Raw genomic sequence first — 17,828 nt, forward strand, 5'->3', positions numbered from 1 at the left:
TCTCCATTATTTGAATGATATTTTTTACTTGCATGGAAGGCTCCGGTACAAGGACAGTTTCAAAATTCAGTAAGTAAGCATTGTTCTCCTCCAAACACATGGGCGTCAAGGACTGTGCTGCCTCTCCTAATTAATGACGTCTTTATATAACCAGAAGAATAGTGTTGGTCTTGCTCGGTGCTGTGGACTGCGTTCCTGCTCGCGGCTCTTCTATGTACCATGGAAGAAACACTGCTTGATCCTGTGCATCCTCACAATTGTGTTGGAGCCCATTGTTGGAGCCACTGTGTCAATCCATCTTAATTTGGGTCTTCCCCTTTGAGGGGGTGACCTTTTTTTATAAATCATTTTATTGGGGGCTCGTACAACTCTTATCACAATCCATCCATCCATCCATTGTGTCAAGCACATCTGTACATTTGTTGCCATCAATATTCTCAAAACATTTTCTTTCTGCTTGAGTCCTTGGTATCAGCTCCTCATTTTCCCCTCTCTCCCTGCTCCCCACTCCCTCATGAACCCTTGACAATTTATAAATTATTATTATTTTGTCATACCTCACACTGTCCCGCGGACCTTCTTCTTTATCAAGCATGATGCCCTTCTCTATGGACTGGTCCCTCCTGATCACCTGCACATGACATCTTCTCTTCTAAGAAACATTCTATTTCCCTGCAACTCATGAGACTTTCAACATTCTTCGCCAACACCCTAATTGAACTACGTAAATTCTTCTTCAGTCCTCTTTATCCAGTGCCCAGCGTTTGCATGATAGGAGAGGGCATTAAGAATACCATACCTTCTACCAGTTTCGCCTTTCTTCTCAAAGTGCCATCTTGACCTTTTAACATGTCAAGAGGTGTTTTGAGGCAGATTTGCTCCGCAGCATATTGCTGAATCATTTCCTATAGTCCTAATATCTATGGACTTCATTAGTCTATATTTTTAAGGATAGCCTTAGTAAGGGTTTATTGTTTAGCTTAAAACAGAGACAAAGAGAAGCCCAGGCAGAGAGAAAAGAAAGGAACTAATTTACTGCAATTGAGTCAATGCCAACTCATAGCAGACCCTCTAAGAACAGGGGTCGGCAAACCGCAGCTCTCGAGCGTTATGCGGCTCTTTCAGCATGTACGTGTGGCTCTGAAGTAAAATGGAAAACTTTTAAAGCATATTATTCAGATAATGGTGATTTCATTTGTTTGTAAAATATATATCCATGGCTCTTGAGTAATTTTTAAATTGCTGTAAGGGACAGGATGGCTCTTCCTTCTCAAAGTTTGCTGGTCCCTGCTCTAGGCAAAGTAGGCCTGTCATTGTGGTTTTCCAAGACTGCGAATAGTTACAAGAGCAGAATGCCTCATCTTTCTCCTACGGAGGAACTAGTGGATTTGAACCCACTAACCTTGGAGTTGGTAGTCCAATGTGTAACTCGGTATGCCATCAGAGCCCTGGAAAAGAACGAAAGTAGTATAAAAGGGAAGGAAGAATTAGATCACATCATATGCAACAGAGTTAAAGGAAAGCAAGAGCTAGCAAGAAAGGTAGGGTGACTTATTAATATGCATCTTTCATGGATGTGGGGAACAAATGGGAAGCCAGGTCACAGAGGACTTCCTCTGGACTTTGATCCCCAGTCACAGATTTCATTAATCCCTGAAAAATAATACAATGAAATGATACATGTTTGTCCAATGCCGAAGAAGAGCTGCCTCTGTTGTGTACAGAGCCATCCAGCAGTTCTAGAACATCCATCACACCTACATTGTCAGGAGAACCCTTCCTCTCCCAGGCTATAGCCTCTCATTTTCCATGTCCAGCAGAGAAAACAGGAAGCAAGACTCTTGAAGCACCATTAAGGAAAGTTACTATGACAACCAGGATTTATGTGGCTAGCAGTCATTTATTCTTTTCTGGAAAGTTTGGCCTGACACAAACAGACATTTTAGTAAATTCAGGCAGCGTAAACTGGAAATACAAAGCTGTAATATTTTTTCTTCTCTGTTATTCTTACAGGTATAGGATATAATATGGTTGTAGTGCAAGAGCCTCACAGTAAAGAAGCAACACAAATTACCAGTCTTATATATAACTATGTACCAAATGCCATTTTACAAAGCCATGTTGGATCTGAGTTATCATTTATCCTACCTAAAGACTATGCAAACAGGTATGCACCCAGAGAAAACAACTAATGTACTTTCATGGTTATAAGTTCAAGTTTTGTTAAACATGTAAACAAGTATGTGGAAATGATTATGATCTTAGGCATTTTTATAAATGTTGGCCATTGTAGGGTCACATAATTTTACACAATTGTAATTAACAGATACATGTAAGTTGACCTCCTTTTTGCTTATGATGATTTCTTATGTGTGTTTCTGTATATTAATATGACCCACATTCACATCCTATATACTATGGCATTATACTGAAATATCATGGTTTTCTTAAGCATGCCTTATAACTGGAGTTTGTGCCGTGTTTTCTTCTTTTAAACATCGGATTATATAAATAATAATATTCTATGTACGTTTCTATTTTACTTTTTTTTACTAAATTCTCTTAGGGAGAAGTTTACATTGTACCAGATGTTGGATGTTTACTTATTTTTTTCTTTTCTCTGAGGGCAATATAATTTATAAGTGTAAAGAAATAACTTTTGGTTTGATTTGTTTATATCTTATCTTGTGTCTTTATATAATACTGGCTGTAGAAATTTACGTCTCTGTTATATTCGTTTAGTTGAGTATTGTGTTCTAAAATTGTAGCTCTGTGTTGGAATGGTCATAAAAGAAATTTGCATGATATTTGGAAGGCTGTGGGTATTGTTCTATGAAGGTTATTATAATTGGATACAGTAACATGCATAGAGGTACCTAGCTTGCCCTCACTCTCTACTATTCCATAGTCAGCTGTTTTTCCAAAGTGTTGCTTGGCTAATCAGCCATAGCTTGGCATACCACCCAACTGCTGCCCTACAGGCAATATCTTTTCATGAACCTTCCCATGATATTGCCCTTCCCAGTCCCACTTCAGCAACTTGCCTGGTTAGTAACTTTTTCTCTGGTCCTTCATCTACACTTGTGGGCCTTGATAGCTCTGTATCCTTCCACAATTGTATGGATTATAATTTCTATAATAAATCTCTTTTTCTGATTTCCCTCTAGGATTGGAAATAACCTGGTGATCAGACAGAGTATTGCAGAGAGGACTATAGTAGATTAAAATGATAAATCTGACTTTAATGGTTAAAACCTTGTCATATAATCTCCCGTTTGATACAGTTTGTGCTGGATCTGGTTTTTAGTATTTTCTGTGTTGTTGGGTTTTGTTTTTCGTATTGAGGTTTACCACTGTTGTATTTTTCATGGTTGGTAAACTTCTTGACCCTGTTAGATATTTTTCTCTGTTTTTCAGTATATGAAACCCAGAATTAAGTAATCTATAGAGACATTAACTAGACTAGAGTAAGAGGAGCTAGGGGGATACGGCAAGGTAGGTGGGGGTGCAGTAATGGGGAGCTAATACCAAGGAATACAAGAAGGAAGAAAATGTTTTGAATCTGATTGTTGTAGTGATTTGCAACACTGCTTGAAATCATTGAACTATGGAATGGTATGACGTCTGGATTAGGTCATAAGAAAATAGTTTGAAATAAAATAAAACTGAACATCTTCAAGTAAGTGAATAAATAATAAATCTCTTTTTCCTGAATGGTGATTCTGTACCCTTAATGGGAACCTGATTCAATTGAACTGAACTGGTACAATGATCGGTGGCAGAAGTGGGATCCAAACTTGCATAGAAATTGAGGGAAGAGTGCTGTAGTTTACTAACAACAAACCTCAGAGAATCATACTGCATGGAGGTAGTTTCTTTCACAATGAGAAATTGCTGTTCTTCCCCTCAAAAGGTGGAAACTATTCTCTTCCACTTCCTTGAATCTTGTGACTTCTTTTGGTCAATACAATGTGATGATTTGGGTAGAAATTTTTAATTTGTTGGGTTAGTGTGTTGATGTTGGTTCTCTGTTCTTTTGTGATGTGTAAAATTATTGCTATATATTGTATTGGTCTCTGATTTCCCTGTTTGCTGTGTCTCAAAGATTTTTGTATGTTGTGTTTTTTTTCTTGTTCTAGGGATATGTTTTATTTCACATTTTATTTCTTTTTTACCCAATAATTTTTGTAGCTTTTATTCAGGTTTCATTTATTTGATTCACCCTCTGCCGAGAAGATGTTTGCATTATTTGGATGTTTTTGCATTTAGTCAAACTAACTTAATGGCCTAATAACTAGTAGGGGGCGTGGTCATCAGGAAGGTACACGATAGGGAAAGTAGGAGGGGAAAAAAATCACTTTTTTGGCCCCACGTTGCATCAGGTACGCTCTTAGCACAGCCAATTATTCCATTCCTGGATGCACCCAGAGTCCAGTGTTTACAAAAAAAACATTCTGCAGACTCTCTCCACCAAGTAGACCTTCCCCATAAACAGCTGGGGCTCTGCACTATGAACTGTTTCCTTCGGTCCTTCCGTGGCCCTGTCCCCTCTGTAGTCACTGGTAACAGCAGTTACCAGTTTTGCTTCTTTTGCGTGTCACTTGTTTTGCTGAACTTTTCTCTCCCTCTTCAGATCATGTTCTCTTCGCCTTCTCCACTCGATATAACCATCCTATGTGTCTGTTCTAATAGGAATGCTGTGAAATTGACTGCTCACCTGTGTGGGTGGCCTCCCAATGGCCAGATGCAGTTGGGGCTTCAAGTCACCTCTCTGTTCTGTCGCTGTTTTTGTTCTGTCTCCTGTTCAGTGGGTTGTTAATCCAGTTCCTTATCTCCTCATTTTATACTCAGAGTTCCAGGATTGTCAGTTGTAATTATATGTACTTCCATCAGTTTTTCTGGTCTCTTGGTTTACAGAGATTACGTAGAATGTTACTAGGATTTCATCTTGTCTCTGCCTCCAGTCATTAAGTTTATGTAAGCCAATCAGCCTTTAACATTAAACTACAGATACTAATATAAAATGAATATCACTTATTATTACATAAAATATATTCCTTCTCCTGTTCAACTTTCCCGAGCATCTGTGGTAGTCCAGAGTCAATCAAAATATATATTTTCTGGGCCACGTAAAGATAAATACCTAAAAGAAAAATAGAATCATCCTCCTTTATGCCTCCTAGGTTTGCAGATTTATTTAATGAACTGAAAAATCAACAATTGAGACTAGGCATTGCCAGTTATGGTGCCTCTTTCGCCACCATGGAAGAAGTCTTCCTTAGGTGAGTATGTGAATTGCAGCAAAATAATACTCTGCCGAAAGTTGTGAGTTTTTTGGAAATTTGACAAATGGTACAGAAATAAAATAATTACTGGAATTGTAAATATGTTTTATCTGAAAATATAAATGTGATAAAGAGAGTAAGTGTTAATGTGTAGAAACAAAGTAATCAGAAAAATGGGACTTATGAAAAGTTTTAGGAGAAAATGTAGAGGCAATATGAGATAATTGTTGTTATTGCTGTTGTCATTAGGTGACATCAAGTTGATTAAACTCACAGTGATTCTGTGTACAATAGAATGAAACACTGTCTGGTCCTTCAGCATTCGCACAATTATGTTTGAACCCATTATTCTAACCACTATGTCAATTCCCCTTATTGGGGGACTTCCTCTTTCTTCACTGACCCTCTGCTTTACTGAGCATGAAGTTCTTTTCTAGGATCTGATCTTTCCCGATGACATGTCCCAAGTACATGAGGCAAAGTCTCATCATCGTCACTTCGAAGGAGTATTCTGTTTGTACTTCTTCCAAGACAGATTTGTTTGCGCCTCTAGAAGTTCATGGTATCTTTCATATTTTTCACCAACACCATTACCCAAAGGCATGGATTCTTCTGTCTTCATTTTCGAGCTTCACATGCATATGCAACACCTGACAATATCAGGCCCTGGGTCAAGCACAGTAGGAGCGCTGTTGGTATTGTTGAGCTGCAATCCTGTTGGTTAGCAGTGTGAAACCACCAATACCTCCAAGGGAGAAAAATATGGCTTTCTACTCCCATAAACAGTTACAGTCTCAGAAACCCACAGGGGGTCGCTATAAATCAGCATTCACCCAGTGGCAGCATGATTGGTTGGTTTGGGGTCAAGGAAATCTTAGTATTCAGAGTGGCATCTTTGCCCTTTAACACTTTAAAGAAAGCTTTTGTAGCAGCTTTGCCCAATGCAATTTTACATTTGATTTTTTTAATTTCTTGACTGTTGCTCCAATGACCATTGACTATGGATCAAGTAAAATGAAATCCTTGATTATGTTGATCTCTCCTCGGTTTATCATGATGTTGCCAACTGATGCAGTTGTGAGGACTCTGGGTCTCTCTACATGGAGTTGCTGTCCATATTTAAGGCTACCACTTTGGTCTTCATAGCCTGCGAGTCCTCCTCACTTTCAGGAGGCAAGATGATGTCTTTTGCATGTCACAGGTTGTTAATGAGCCTTCCTCCAATACCGATGCCAGATTTTTCTTCTTACAGTCCCTACAGATGTGGAACCCACTGTTGAACATTAGATGATCTGGTATGAAAATAAATGCTCAAGCTATAAGAACAATATAAATAGTTGAGACTTCATAGATTTTTATATGTTGAAAGACTTTCCCCAACAGAATAGACAACCTAAAGGATGGGGAAACATTTTCAGAGACCATATATCAAATGTGAGCATAATTCCCAAATCTATATACATATGTAAATTTCTCCAAATTAACAGCACAAACACAAACAACCCGATCAAGAAATGGGCAAAATACAGAGGATTTCCTAAAGAAGATATTCAAATGGCCAACTGGTACATGAAATTATATGCAACCTCATTCGTTTTGTTGTACAAAGAATCACGATGAGTCAGAATCAACTTCACGAGGAAGGAGAACACAATGCCACATCTGCTCAAAGATGATTTCTATCAAGCTAGACCTGCTTCTGTCCTTGTTTATCCTCTTCTGACACCAACCATCTCGCTCAGGGCACTCTGCTTCTCTTCTGGGTTTGATGACATGTTGCAGTGGACACACACACAGAACTCCTGACACTTAATTCCAGCCCCAGTCAAAGCACAATTAGTTCCTATAAGATAGCCCTGCTCCATACTCACCTCCACAAAGCGATCACTGAAGTTACGGTGTTAGAGTTAAGTGTGGTGACGCGAACACAGATGGTGCCGGGCTATCGATTGAAATAGTGTCTGGGGTCTTGGCTGTGTGTGGGGGGAGGGGTGTCTTAAAGTCTTGTATTCAAACAAGCAGCCATAGAAGTGAGGCATCTACTAAGTCCACATGGAAGAAGCACACCAGCTTGTGTGATCCAAAAATGGTGATAACAACCAAATATTAGAAAGGAAAAAGCATAGCTTAAATTGTGAACACCCGATTTGTAGAAGGCCATGAAGGGGACAGTAGGAACCCAAAATCCATCTGCAGAGTATCTAGTCAGATTAAGCCTCGGGCACATTCCCGGTGCGCACAGCTGTACTATGAGAGCCTATTGTAACCTTGATTATGGTGGATCAGACTATAATATGATAATTGGACAGTTGACCTCCCTCTTGACCCAACCTAAATTTGCTGTAGGCTTAAGTATTTCTCACTTGTTCCATGACAGAAATTTCTTTTCTGGATTTTTTAATATTGTTGGTTGTTTTTTCTTTTTCCACTATTTTTATCTTTATATCATTATTATTACTTTCCTTGTTCTGCTTCATTTTGTTTTTATGTTTTATTATTTGTTAGGTTTCCCAATTTATGAATCACAGAAAAATGGATGGTTAGAGACAATAACTGATGCAAGAGTTTATGGGGAGAAAGGGGGATGAGAATGGGGGAGCAAACAATGAAGATGGGAAAGTGGGAGGGAGCACTAGAGCATATTGAGATGATATGTTTTTTAAAGTGACTTAACCATGGAAGTTATGATATGTGAATTTTATATCAGTAAGAATACTTTTTAAAAAAAGGAAAAATAAACCAAAGCTGACCAATGGCTACCCTGGATGAAAGAGGAAGAGTTTTTACTTAGGGGTCAGTGAGCTTATGTTAATGGGAGTGTAATAATTTAGAAATGGATATCAATAATGGTTTCATAACAGCATAATAAATGGCACTGAATTATACGATGTAGAAGTTGTTGAATTTTAGAATGTTTTATTATGTATATTTCTACCACCATGAAAAATAAGTATTATTACACTAATAATTAGTACAAAGAAGAAGAAAATGTGCTAAAATTGATTGTGGTAATGACTACACAACACTTCTTGATATGATTGAACTATTGAATTGTATGATATATGAAGTACTAATAAAATTGGAAAAATATATTAAAATTAGACATACTTATCTTAACATTTGCCTTAAAGTCTGTTTTATCTGGGATTAATATTGCCACTCCTGTTGTTTTATGGCTACCATTGGCTTGGTAAGTTTTTCTGTATCCCATGATATTTTTTTTAGTCTCTTCTTGTCTTTGGGTTTAAGTTTTGTCTCTTGTAGGCAGCATTTATATGGGTCTTCTTTTCTTATCCACTCTGCTGCTACTCTCTGTCTCTTGATTGGCACACTTAATACATTGACATCCAGTGTGGCTATTGCTATATGCAAGGCTGTTGCTGCCATTTTGCTGTGTTTGTATTTGGTTTCTTTTTCTTCTGTTTGGTGTGTGTGTGTGTGTGTGTGTGTGTGTGTGTGTGTGGTGTTTTATTGGTGTCTTTGTTCCTCCTCTCAGTCTGTTTAGAAGATAGCAACATAGGTACAAATAGGCTAGATGCAATTAATGTATGAATTGTTATAAAAGCTGCAAGAGCCCCCAATAAAATGGTCTTTTAATAAAATTAAAAAGAAGAAGAAAGATAAAGGAGGACAATGGGAAGGGTAAGAACACAAAATAACAAGAAACTGTGACAAAGAGAAAACGAAGAACCAAAAAAATGTGAATGTGCAGAGAAGACCAAACAAAAGTTGGGGACATGGGTTGGAAATGACTGCTGGGGCTTTGTTCTTGTGGTAGCATGAACATGGGCTTGTCTGGGAACTCGGGAAAAGAAAATTGCCTGGTTTAAAAAAGATAACCCTGGTTTGGGTGGGCCTGGATCTGTGAGCCTGCCTCTTTTTGCCTGGGGGCCATATATATTTGCAGGGGCAGGGTCACATGGGAAGATGAAGTAGGAGGGAACTAGAAAAAATATTTAAAACATTTAAATAGATCAAAGATACAAAAAAGCAAAGAAGAAATATAAAACACAGTAAAAAATAAATAAAACTGCCATTTGGGTGGGCATTCCTGCTCCTTTGGCCATGTTACTGTGTGTATGTGTGCACCTCGTGTGAGGGGTGTTAGAGAATAAAGCAAGAAAGAAGAAGGTAGATGGCATAAAAGTATTACTTGAGTAGTGAGGATGTCTGCACCAAGCTGCCCACACAGTCTGCTATCCACACAGAGCCCCCAAAAACAGTTAGGTAAGAGTTTCAGCTGGGTGGCTTGAAACCAAGACAGGGAAGGATAGGCTTGTGCAGGGGCAGGGAGTGCCCAGAAGCAGCTCACGCCATTGATCAGTGGTGAGGGAGAGACAGCAGACACTGCTGATGTCCACCTTTAAGAAACTCTGGTGAGCTTAACTTTTAAGTTGTTTTTTGGACTTCCAGGGAGTGCAGGTCTTCCCTCCTAGTGGGATCTCTCCGGTGGTTTCTGTGGAGATCTTCCGGTGTTTATTACCTCCGGCTATATTCTTCCTGAGTCTTGTATGGATGTGTTTATTGCAACCAGTTGCTGTCTGAGCAGTGCTTTTGCTCTGCCCAGAGATTTTGGAAACTTGTGCTTTCATTCTCTTTTATTCACCAAATTTTAGATTGCATTTTTAATTTCTTATACCTGGTGGTTTCTAAGCCAAGCGTTATTTAATGCTTATACATTTTATTTGTTTTCCCTTGACCTTCCCATTGGAAGTTACTCATAATGGTGTTGTAATTAGTTTGCTTTTGTCATAGAGTATTATAAAGTTTTTAGAAGCACAAAACAATCTATGCATGCATGTGTATATGCATATAAATGCAGATAAAAGTCTAGAATTTATTATCCAATATGGTAGACAATATTGATTAGTGACCATTTACATTTTCAAATTTTAATTATAGTAAAATATATAACAAAAAAGTTGACTATTGAAGTGTACAGCTCAGTGGAATTAATAACATTCACTAAGTTGAACAATCATGACCACTATCCATCCTGCAATGAAATATTTTTCCACACTGGAAAAAAGTGTGGGGTGAGGGGGCTGGGTAGAGTTCAATGTCAACCTATACTCTTATTTATTCCCAGAGAACAATTAGTGTCAATAAAATGTAAGCCTCATTTCTGGAACAAAGAGTGATGATTCTGAATATAGTCAATTGAAGTCACTGAAACCTCCTATTTTCAAGGTGCTACATCAAGAAATGGGCACAACAGTTTTACCTCTTAATACTTAAGCACATTGTTATCAAGAGGAAAGTTATTCATGCATGTATGTGAAGTGAGGGATGGAATAAAAACATTTTCATGATACTAGCAATGTTGATAAAAATAATTCCTATTATTTGAGAATAAACCAGGAATTTCCGGGATCTTGAATAGCTAGAATCTATTATTTCAAGAGAAAATATCACTGTTTTAAATGTTGAGTGGAAAGTGTCAATTTTTTTCTTTCACTATGTAATTATTTATTTTAATTGTGCCAAAAATATACACATAAGACATTCTCCAATTCAACAACTTCTATATGTAGAATTCAGTGCCATTGATTGTACTCTTCATGTTGTACAACCATTATTGATATCCTTTTCCAAATTATTCTACCACCATTAACATAAACTCAATGCCTCCTATGTTAGTCTGGGTAGGCTAGAGAAACAAATCTATAGACATTCATGTGTATAGGAAAGGGATTTATATATAAGAGCAATTGAATATTGAGAAAACATCCCAACTCAGTCCAGATCAGGTCCATAAGTCTGATATTAGCCCATATGTCTGATACCAATCTATACGAAACACATGCAATGACGCTGAATACAGGAAGATCACAGGCCAGTGGGTGGGAAGTCTTGTGGATCCAGTGGCATTTAAAGCATTTCAGCACTGACAGGGGTCTCCATGTGGCTTCTCCAGCTCCCAGAGCTCTGGCTGCATCAGTGTAGCTTCATGTGGCTTCTTATCAGAAATGTCTCACGGGGAGTGAGCAGAGAGAGTGTGTCTCCCGCCTCCAAGAAGGAAATAGAGGAGTTCCCAGAATCATCAGGAGAAGGCCATGCCGACACAGAGGCCTCATTAGTTATGAACCTATTGACAGACAACACTCCACTCCTTCCCTCTTAATCCTCTAAAATCCTAAATTGACACCACATTATGTAACTACCACATTATCCAACCCTAAGCAAAAACTCTTCCTCCACCTGTTGGTCAAGTTTAGTTTCTTTTTTGGAGGAGGGGGGACAGTTTTCTTGATATAGTGTTCACATATCATACACTTCCACTGTTAAAAATCACTTTTTTAAAGTTATATATACATCATAACTTCAGTTCTAATGATCCTTCCCTGATCCTGCTTGATTTTTTTGCTCCCTATCCCTGAACTACCCTCCACATTTCCAATAAACCATTGATGCCAATTTTTAAAGTAAATATTGCAGTACATATTCTGTCTACAAGAATGAGTTAGACTCCCAGAGAAATTATTCTATTTGTTCATTGAGGAGCTGATCACTCATCACTGCCTTATCATTTCATCTATTTGAAAAAAAAAACCTACTGTATTATTTGAGACAGAAAGACTCCCCAAAAACTATTGCCCTAAGACATTTGTGTTAGTCTGGCTAGACTAGAGAAACAAATTCATGGATACTCATATGTGTATAAGAAAGAGCTTTATATAAAAGAGCAATTGTATATTGAGAAACATCCCAGCCTAGTCCAGATCAAGTCCAAAACTCCAATATTCGCCCATTTGACCAATACTAATACATAAATTCCCCTTTAGACTTACAAAACCATGCAATAATTCCAAATGCAAGAATATCACAGTCCAGTGGGGGAAAAGTCTTCTGGATCCAGTGGTGGTGGAAGCATCTCAACACTGGCATGGGTCTCCACGTGGCTCCTCCAGTTCCAGGGCTCTGGCTGCCATCAGCATAGCTCCATGTGGCTTGTCAACAGGAATGGTCTTGCAGAGACAAAGCAAAGAGAGAGAGAGTGTGTGTGTGTCCCACCTCCAGTGAGCTACTTATCTCCATAGCACCTCCAAAGGAGGTCAACAAGCTGCGACCTGACTGACAGACTAGACTCCACCCCTTCACAAATTGACAGATTATGCAAGTGCCACAACATTCTTTAAATTTTGAACCAAAATTAGCCTTTTGGTTCAAAAAAATAATTATCACTCATGAGTACTGAGCTCATTTTAAAAATCATCTTACACTGTCCACTGTCTCCCTTCACCCACGTTTCTGTTGTTCATTTCCCTGGGGAGTGGGTTATATGTCGATCATTGTAGACAGTTCCCCCATCTTTCCCCCTTCTACCCTCCTCTTCCCCCACTCATATCACTACTCCCATTACTGTTCCCGAGGGCTTTATCTGTCCTGGGTTCTGTGTGTTGAGAGCTCTTATCTGCACCATTGTACGTGTTCAGGTCTAGCCCTACTTGTAAGGCAGAGCTGGGGTCATGATAGTGGGCAGGGAGGAAACATTAAAGAAGTAGAAGAATGTTGTGTATGTCAAAAGTATTTTATTTAATTAATATAAAATTTGCATTCTTATGTAAAGGAAAAACATCTTTAAGCAGCCTATCAATACCAAGTTTTTTTGAGACTTCTGACAAAGAATAAGAGAGAGAACTTAAGATAGAGCCTTGTAGAATATCCACTTTTAAAGCAAGAACAAAGACCCATTTAAAAAAAGACAGAATGAAACATTCAGGGTGAAAAGCAAAACAGAGAATGGTGTTGTGCAAGCCAAAGGAAGGAATTATTTCAAGAAAGGCAAGATCATGCGCAGGGTCAAGTGTTACGGAAAGGGTTAATTAGGCAAGCCGCAAAATACGTTCCCTGGATTTAGCAAAATGTGGGGCACCGGCTGTGATGAAGAAGAGGGGAGGGAGACCTGGTGTCGAGGGACGCGTGTATTAAAGATATTTAAATTCTGATGAAGAAGATTAAGTGGGATAAGGTTCCCAAAGACGACAGAAAGGGAGAAGTCATCAGGATGAATGGATTCAATTTACACAAGGAGAGGCTGAGTTCTTGACAATGGGAGGAAACAAAGTCTTCTGTACCTTACAGAGCCGACTTCCCTTCCTTTGCCTTTTCCAAGATCCAGAAATACTGACTTTGTTGAACCCCATCCCATCTCAGTCTCAATTTTTCAGATCATCTCTTCCCTCTGTAGGGGGAACTTTTCCTGCCTTCTTCGCCTCGTTTTTAGTTATTACCCATTACCCATTCTCGAGTTCTCAAATTAAAGTGCACTTCATCCAGGAAATCTTCCTAGAGTCCAGGAAGACTGTGTTCGTTACGAAAGTTCTCATCCTCCCGGTGTTAATATTTAAGTAACTGCTTAGTGTTCCTTGTCGCCCCATTGAATGTTTCAGCTCAGGTAGAGCCTGCCAACACAATGTCGTTTTTTAAAATGTGGTGTTTTGATGCAGGGTCATCCAATTGACAGACTCCATGGTGGATCTCCAGGCCATTCACCTTCCCACCAAGCGTGATCGTAATAAAGTACAGCGTTACCTCAAAAGTTGGGATAATAAGTCAAAGAGTGAAAGCTTGATGTCAGTGGACCTGTCTAACATCCAGTTTAACACTGGGGTGATTACTCTTCCTTGGGATTATAAAATTGGAAGGTTTGGTTAACAATGGAGATGATGGTAAGATCAGTATGGGATCTGATGGTACAGCGTGATCTAGGCATGCCACTATCTTTTCATGATCAATCGATCATAACTCTACAAAGTTCCTACAGAAAAGCAACCAGAGTTTTGATCATTTTTCTCTAAGTATCCCTCCAATGGTCCCTTCTTCTCCACATTTGCCTTCCTTTTCAAGTTCAATTCTGTTCACCTCACATAGTCTTATCAAATCTCTCACACTTTTGCATATGCATCCTTACATCGATCCTCTGCACTGCACCCAAACGTTAGAGTCTGTGCTTAAAACCCTTCACTAACTCCCAATTACCTACAGAATTCTAACAAACATATATTGCTCTCTAAAACTTGTCCTCAACTATCTAACCTACTTCAGTAACTTCTCACTTTGAAAACTATGGTTTTGAAACACCTAGATCTCTTATCATTGAGCGATTTCAGTGTTTTAGCCTAGTGAAATCATATTTTAAATATTCAACTCAAGCCTCATATCATACAAGAACTTTTCCCTGCACCTTCAGGTTTGTCTAAATGAAGCTCTTCTGGGCTCCTATATAGCTGCTGCTGCTACTGCATTTGCTGCTTCCTCTTCACCTTCCTCTTCTCACTTCCATTTAGTCAAATCAGACTCTTAGCGACCCTATCAGACAGGGTAGAGTCCTGTGGATTTTCAAAACCATAAATCTTGATGGAAGTAAAAAGCCTTATCTTCCTCCCATGAAGCAGTTGGTGGTTTTGAATTGCTGACCTTGAGGTTAGCACCCAACTCGTAACCACTACTACCCAGGGCTCCACCGTCAGCATGCTGTATTATATTAAATTCTATTATTGTCAACATAGCCCCCCAATAAACCACAAATATTGTTAGAAAAATCCACTCCCACCATTTTCCTTTATGCTGAAATGCTTGCTTGTTTTTTTCTAGTATTGTTGCTATGTATATTGTATCTGCCTACCGTTAAACTGTATGTGAGCACCACAAGGGATATCCACTTGAGTTACCAGGGTTGTTGTTGTTGTTGTTGTTGCTTTAGTTCAGCTTAACCAGTATTGAGCCCTCCCTCTATTGAGTTCTCATTCTATGCTAGACCTTGGAAATCGAACAATAAAGAAGACAGAAGTGGTGCCCGTCCTAGTGGAGTTTGCAATCTAGCAAGGAAGATATGTGATGGAACATGCAAACCACAAAAGAGAATCAAACCCAGTGCTCTTGATTCTGACTCATAGTGACCCAATAGGACAGAATAGAACGGGACGGTAGGCTTCCCAAGACTGGATCTCTTTATAGAAGCAAACTGCCACCTCTTTCTTTCACAAATGGCTGGTGGGCTCAAACCGCTGACCTTTGTGTGAGTAGCTGAGTGCTTTTCCCACTGTGCCATCAAGGCTCAGTTGAACATCAATTACAGTATAAAATGACAAGCATAATGATGAGGGAAAGTCCAGAGTACCATGCGATCACATAGGAGGACCACCTAACCCTGGCTTCTAGGTTGATTGCCCTCTGAAGGGTGGAAGCCTCTAAAAGCTTGAACGGTGGCTCCATGTCTATTTTATGTCTCTCTCCTCTTTGTAGATCGTTCTCTGCATCCAGCAGTTCTATGCCTTGCTGATAAAAAGGGCTCTTTATACTTTTCGTCACTGGAAGATCACGGTATTGCAGATTTTGATACTACTGATTTTCACTGCCTTCTTCCTAAAAATCATCTTCGACAACTCGGAAGTGAAGGATTCCCCTTCTTTGGGGATGGATTTGCACAAGTATGGTCAATCTATTGTGCCTTATACGTCCTCCCTGGGCACTGAGTTGGGCAATCGGTTTTCAGACCACATGAAACTTATACTAGCAAATGAGAAACAACTGCCTCAACCAGTCACAGGTAAGGGCTTTGCCAAGAAGGATGTGTGCTGTGTGAAGACTTTTATTGTCACTTGACAAATGTTCATATGCTTCAAAAGTCGGAGTAGGAAATTCCTACTGTGCATCAATCTTAGGAAATCAGGGAAAATATTCTATGAAACATGTCCTTTGGTCAGTCTAATCATACCAGCCTTCCTCCAGAAATCTTGTACTCCATGAAAAAACATGCTCAGTAGCATCTGGCTGAGAACAAGTACTTCAGGGAGATATGCCTGGCTAGACACATCTGACCTAACGAAGCAATGTAAGATCCTAAATGGCCACTTTGGGTCTTACTTTTAATCTTTGGGGCACGGGAATGATATATAATGAACCGACACACAAGGGATCCAGAACAAAATGAATATGGCTTCATTGAACAGACATTTATAATTGTCCAAGAGATGCTGAGAGATAAAAAGATGAACAAGGCTGTACTTCCACAAAATTGACACATAAATAAACATTATTTTATATTATTTTTCAGCCCCCCCTAAGGCTTTCCACGTGCATGATTCCACTTAATGTACATAACAAAAGAGATGCAGAAAAGGTCAATAATTTACTCAAGGTCAAACAATAGTTGTCAGAATCCAACAAAACACCCAGCTATCTCCGTGCCTCAGACAAAGCATACAATGCCTTGTTTCCAAATTACATCTTTTGATCAATGCTCACATCTCTATTAGCATTGACATAATAGCTTTTTCATTTGCTGGTGCATTTATGTTTCATCTTACAGATTATTACTTTTATGACTTTTCTCTCTTCTTTATGACCCCGAAGTACACAGTAGCTACTCTCCAGATGAATGTATACCCGTTCCTGGCACATTGCCTCGATTGATCAGGAAATGTTGGCTGAATGGAATCAAATGAGTATGCATGCTGACCCCTGAGTTGTTTTTCCCATTGTAGGTAACATGGAAGAGTACCTACTGAAAAGCAGAAGCTGTAAGGAACAGTGTCTTGTTGCCGTGTCCCTTGATGTCCAGGAAAAAAAAGCCGTCTTCACTGCCCTGTTCAACAACCAGGCATATCACACTGCTCCAACAGCCCTAAATTTGGTCAACAATATTCTCTTTAAGTTACTCTCTGGCCCTGGTGCTTCGATCTCAGTCGCTAACAAGCCTCAGCCTCCAACTGCCAGTCAAAAACTGAAGAAACAATTACATAAGTATGTGTGCTCTGAGGTTTCTTTATTTCTCCTTGGATTTATATGTTATAAGTGTTCATTACATGTCTACGTTGTGCTCCAAGCAGTTCTCAAAGGGTGGTCCAAGGACTCTTGAGGGTGCCATAGACCATGTCATGAGTCTGCAAGATCGAAATAAATTTCATTCAATATTTTCCAACAGCCAGTTCAAAATGTTAGAGGCCCATGTACTGGAAAAGATACATTAAGATAAATCAATGGATTTATATTTTTCACAGCACAAAATTTCATTGATAAGAGTTTCAGATTCCACATTGTATCGATGGCCCTGGTTTGCCCAGAATGAAAAGGTTTCTGGTTACAGAGGACATTCACTGTGAAATTAGGAAAATCTCAGTCAAACCAGGACAGGTTGGTCACCCTGGTATAGATATAGGTATAGACATAGGTTTAGGTATACATAAGTATATACATGGAGGTACCCCCCAGGAAAAACTGGGAAAAAGTTCTGCTAAGCAGAACTTTCGTAGAACACATTTTCCCAACTGTCAAGTAACTCGATCTGAGTTAGTGCACTCAGTGGCATCTCCTGGGAAGGTTCTCTGGTCACTAGTGAATTTTTTCGTGAAAGCAGTTTTATTCAAACCTCGTTTTTTTGTGATGGCTAAGAATAGCAGGTGGCTGTGAAATTTTGTTTCCTGCTCAGGAAAAATGCCGCAGAAACTGTTGTAATGTTGAACACAGCTTACAAGGATAGCGCTATGGGAAAAACTCAAGTGTATGAGTGGTTTTCTCATTTCAAAAAAGGTGAAATGT

The 17,828-nt window shown here is 39.1% G+C and overlaps 1 protein-coding gene across 1 annotated transcript in view; it reads left to right on the forward strand.

Annotated features, from left to right (window-relative positions):
* LOC142422895 (phospholipid-transporting ATPase ABCA3-like) overlaps positions 1 to 17,828 on the forward strand; it is an 83,143-nt gene that overhangs the window by 33,743 nt on the left and 31,572 nt on the right. The window contains exons 8-12 of the mRNA XM_075528114.1: positions 2,014 to 2,167; positions 5,184 to 5,282; positions 13,736 to 13,898; positions 15,534 to 15,837; positions 16,775 to 17,033. Coding sequence (XP_075384229.1) covers positions 2,014 to 2,167; positions 5,184 to 5,282; positions 13,736 to 13,898; positions 15,534 to 15,837; positions 16,775 to 17,033 — 979 coding nt within the window. The remainder of the gene's footprint in view (positions 1 to 2,013; positions 2,168 to 5,183; positions 5,283 to 13,735; positions 13,899 to 15,533; positions 15,838 to 16,774; positions 17,034 to 17,828) is intronic.

The sequence above is a fragment of the Tenrec ecaudatus genome, chromosome 12, assembly GCF_050624435.1.
Source record: "Tenrec ecaudatus isolate mTenEca1 chromosome 12, mTenEca1.hap1, whole genome shotgun sequence".
Taxonomy (NCBI): Eukaryota; Metazoa; Chordata; class Mammalia; order Afrosoricida; family Tenrecidae; genus Tenrec; species Tenrec ecaudatus.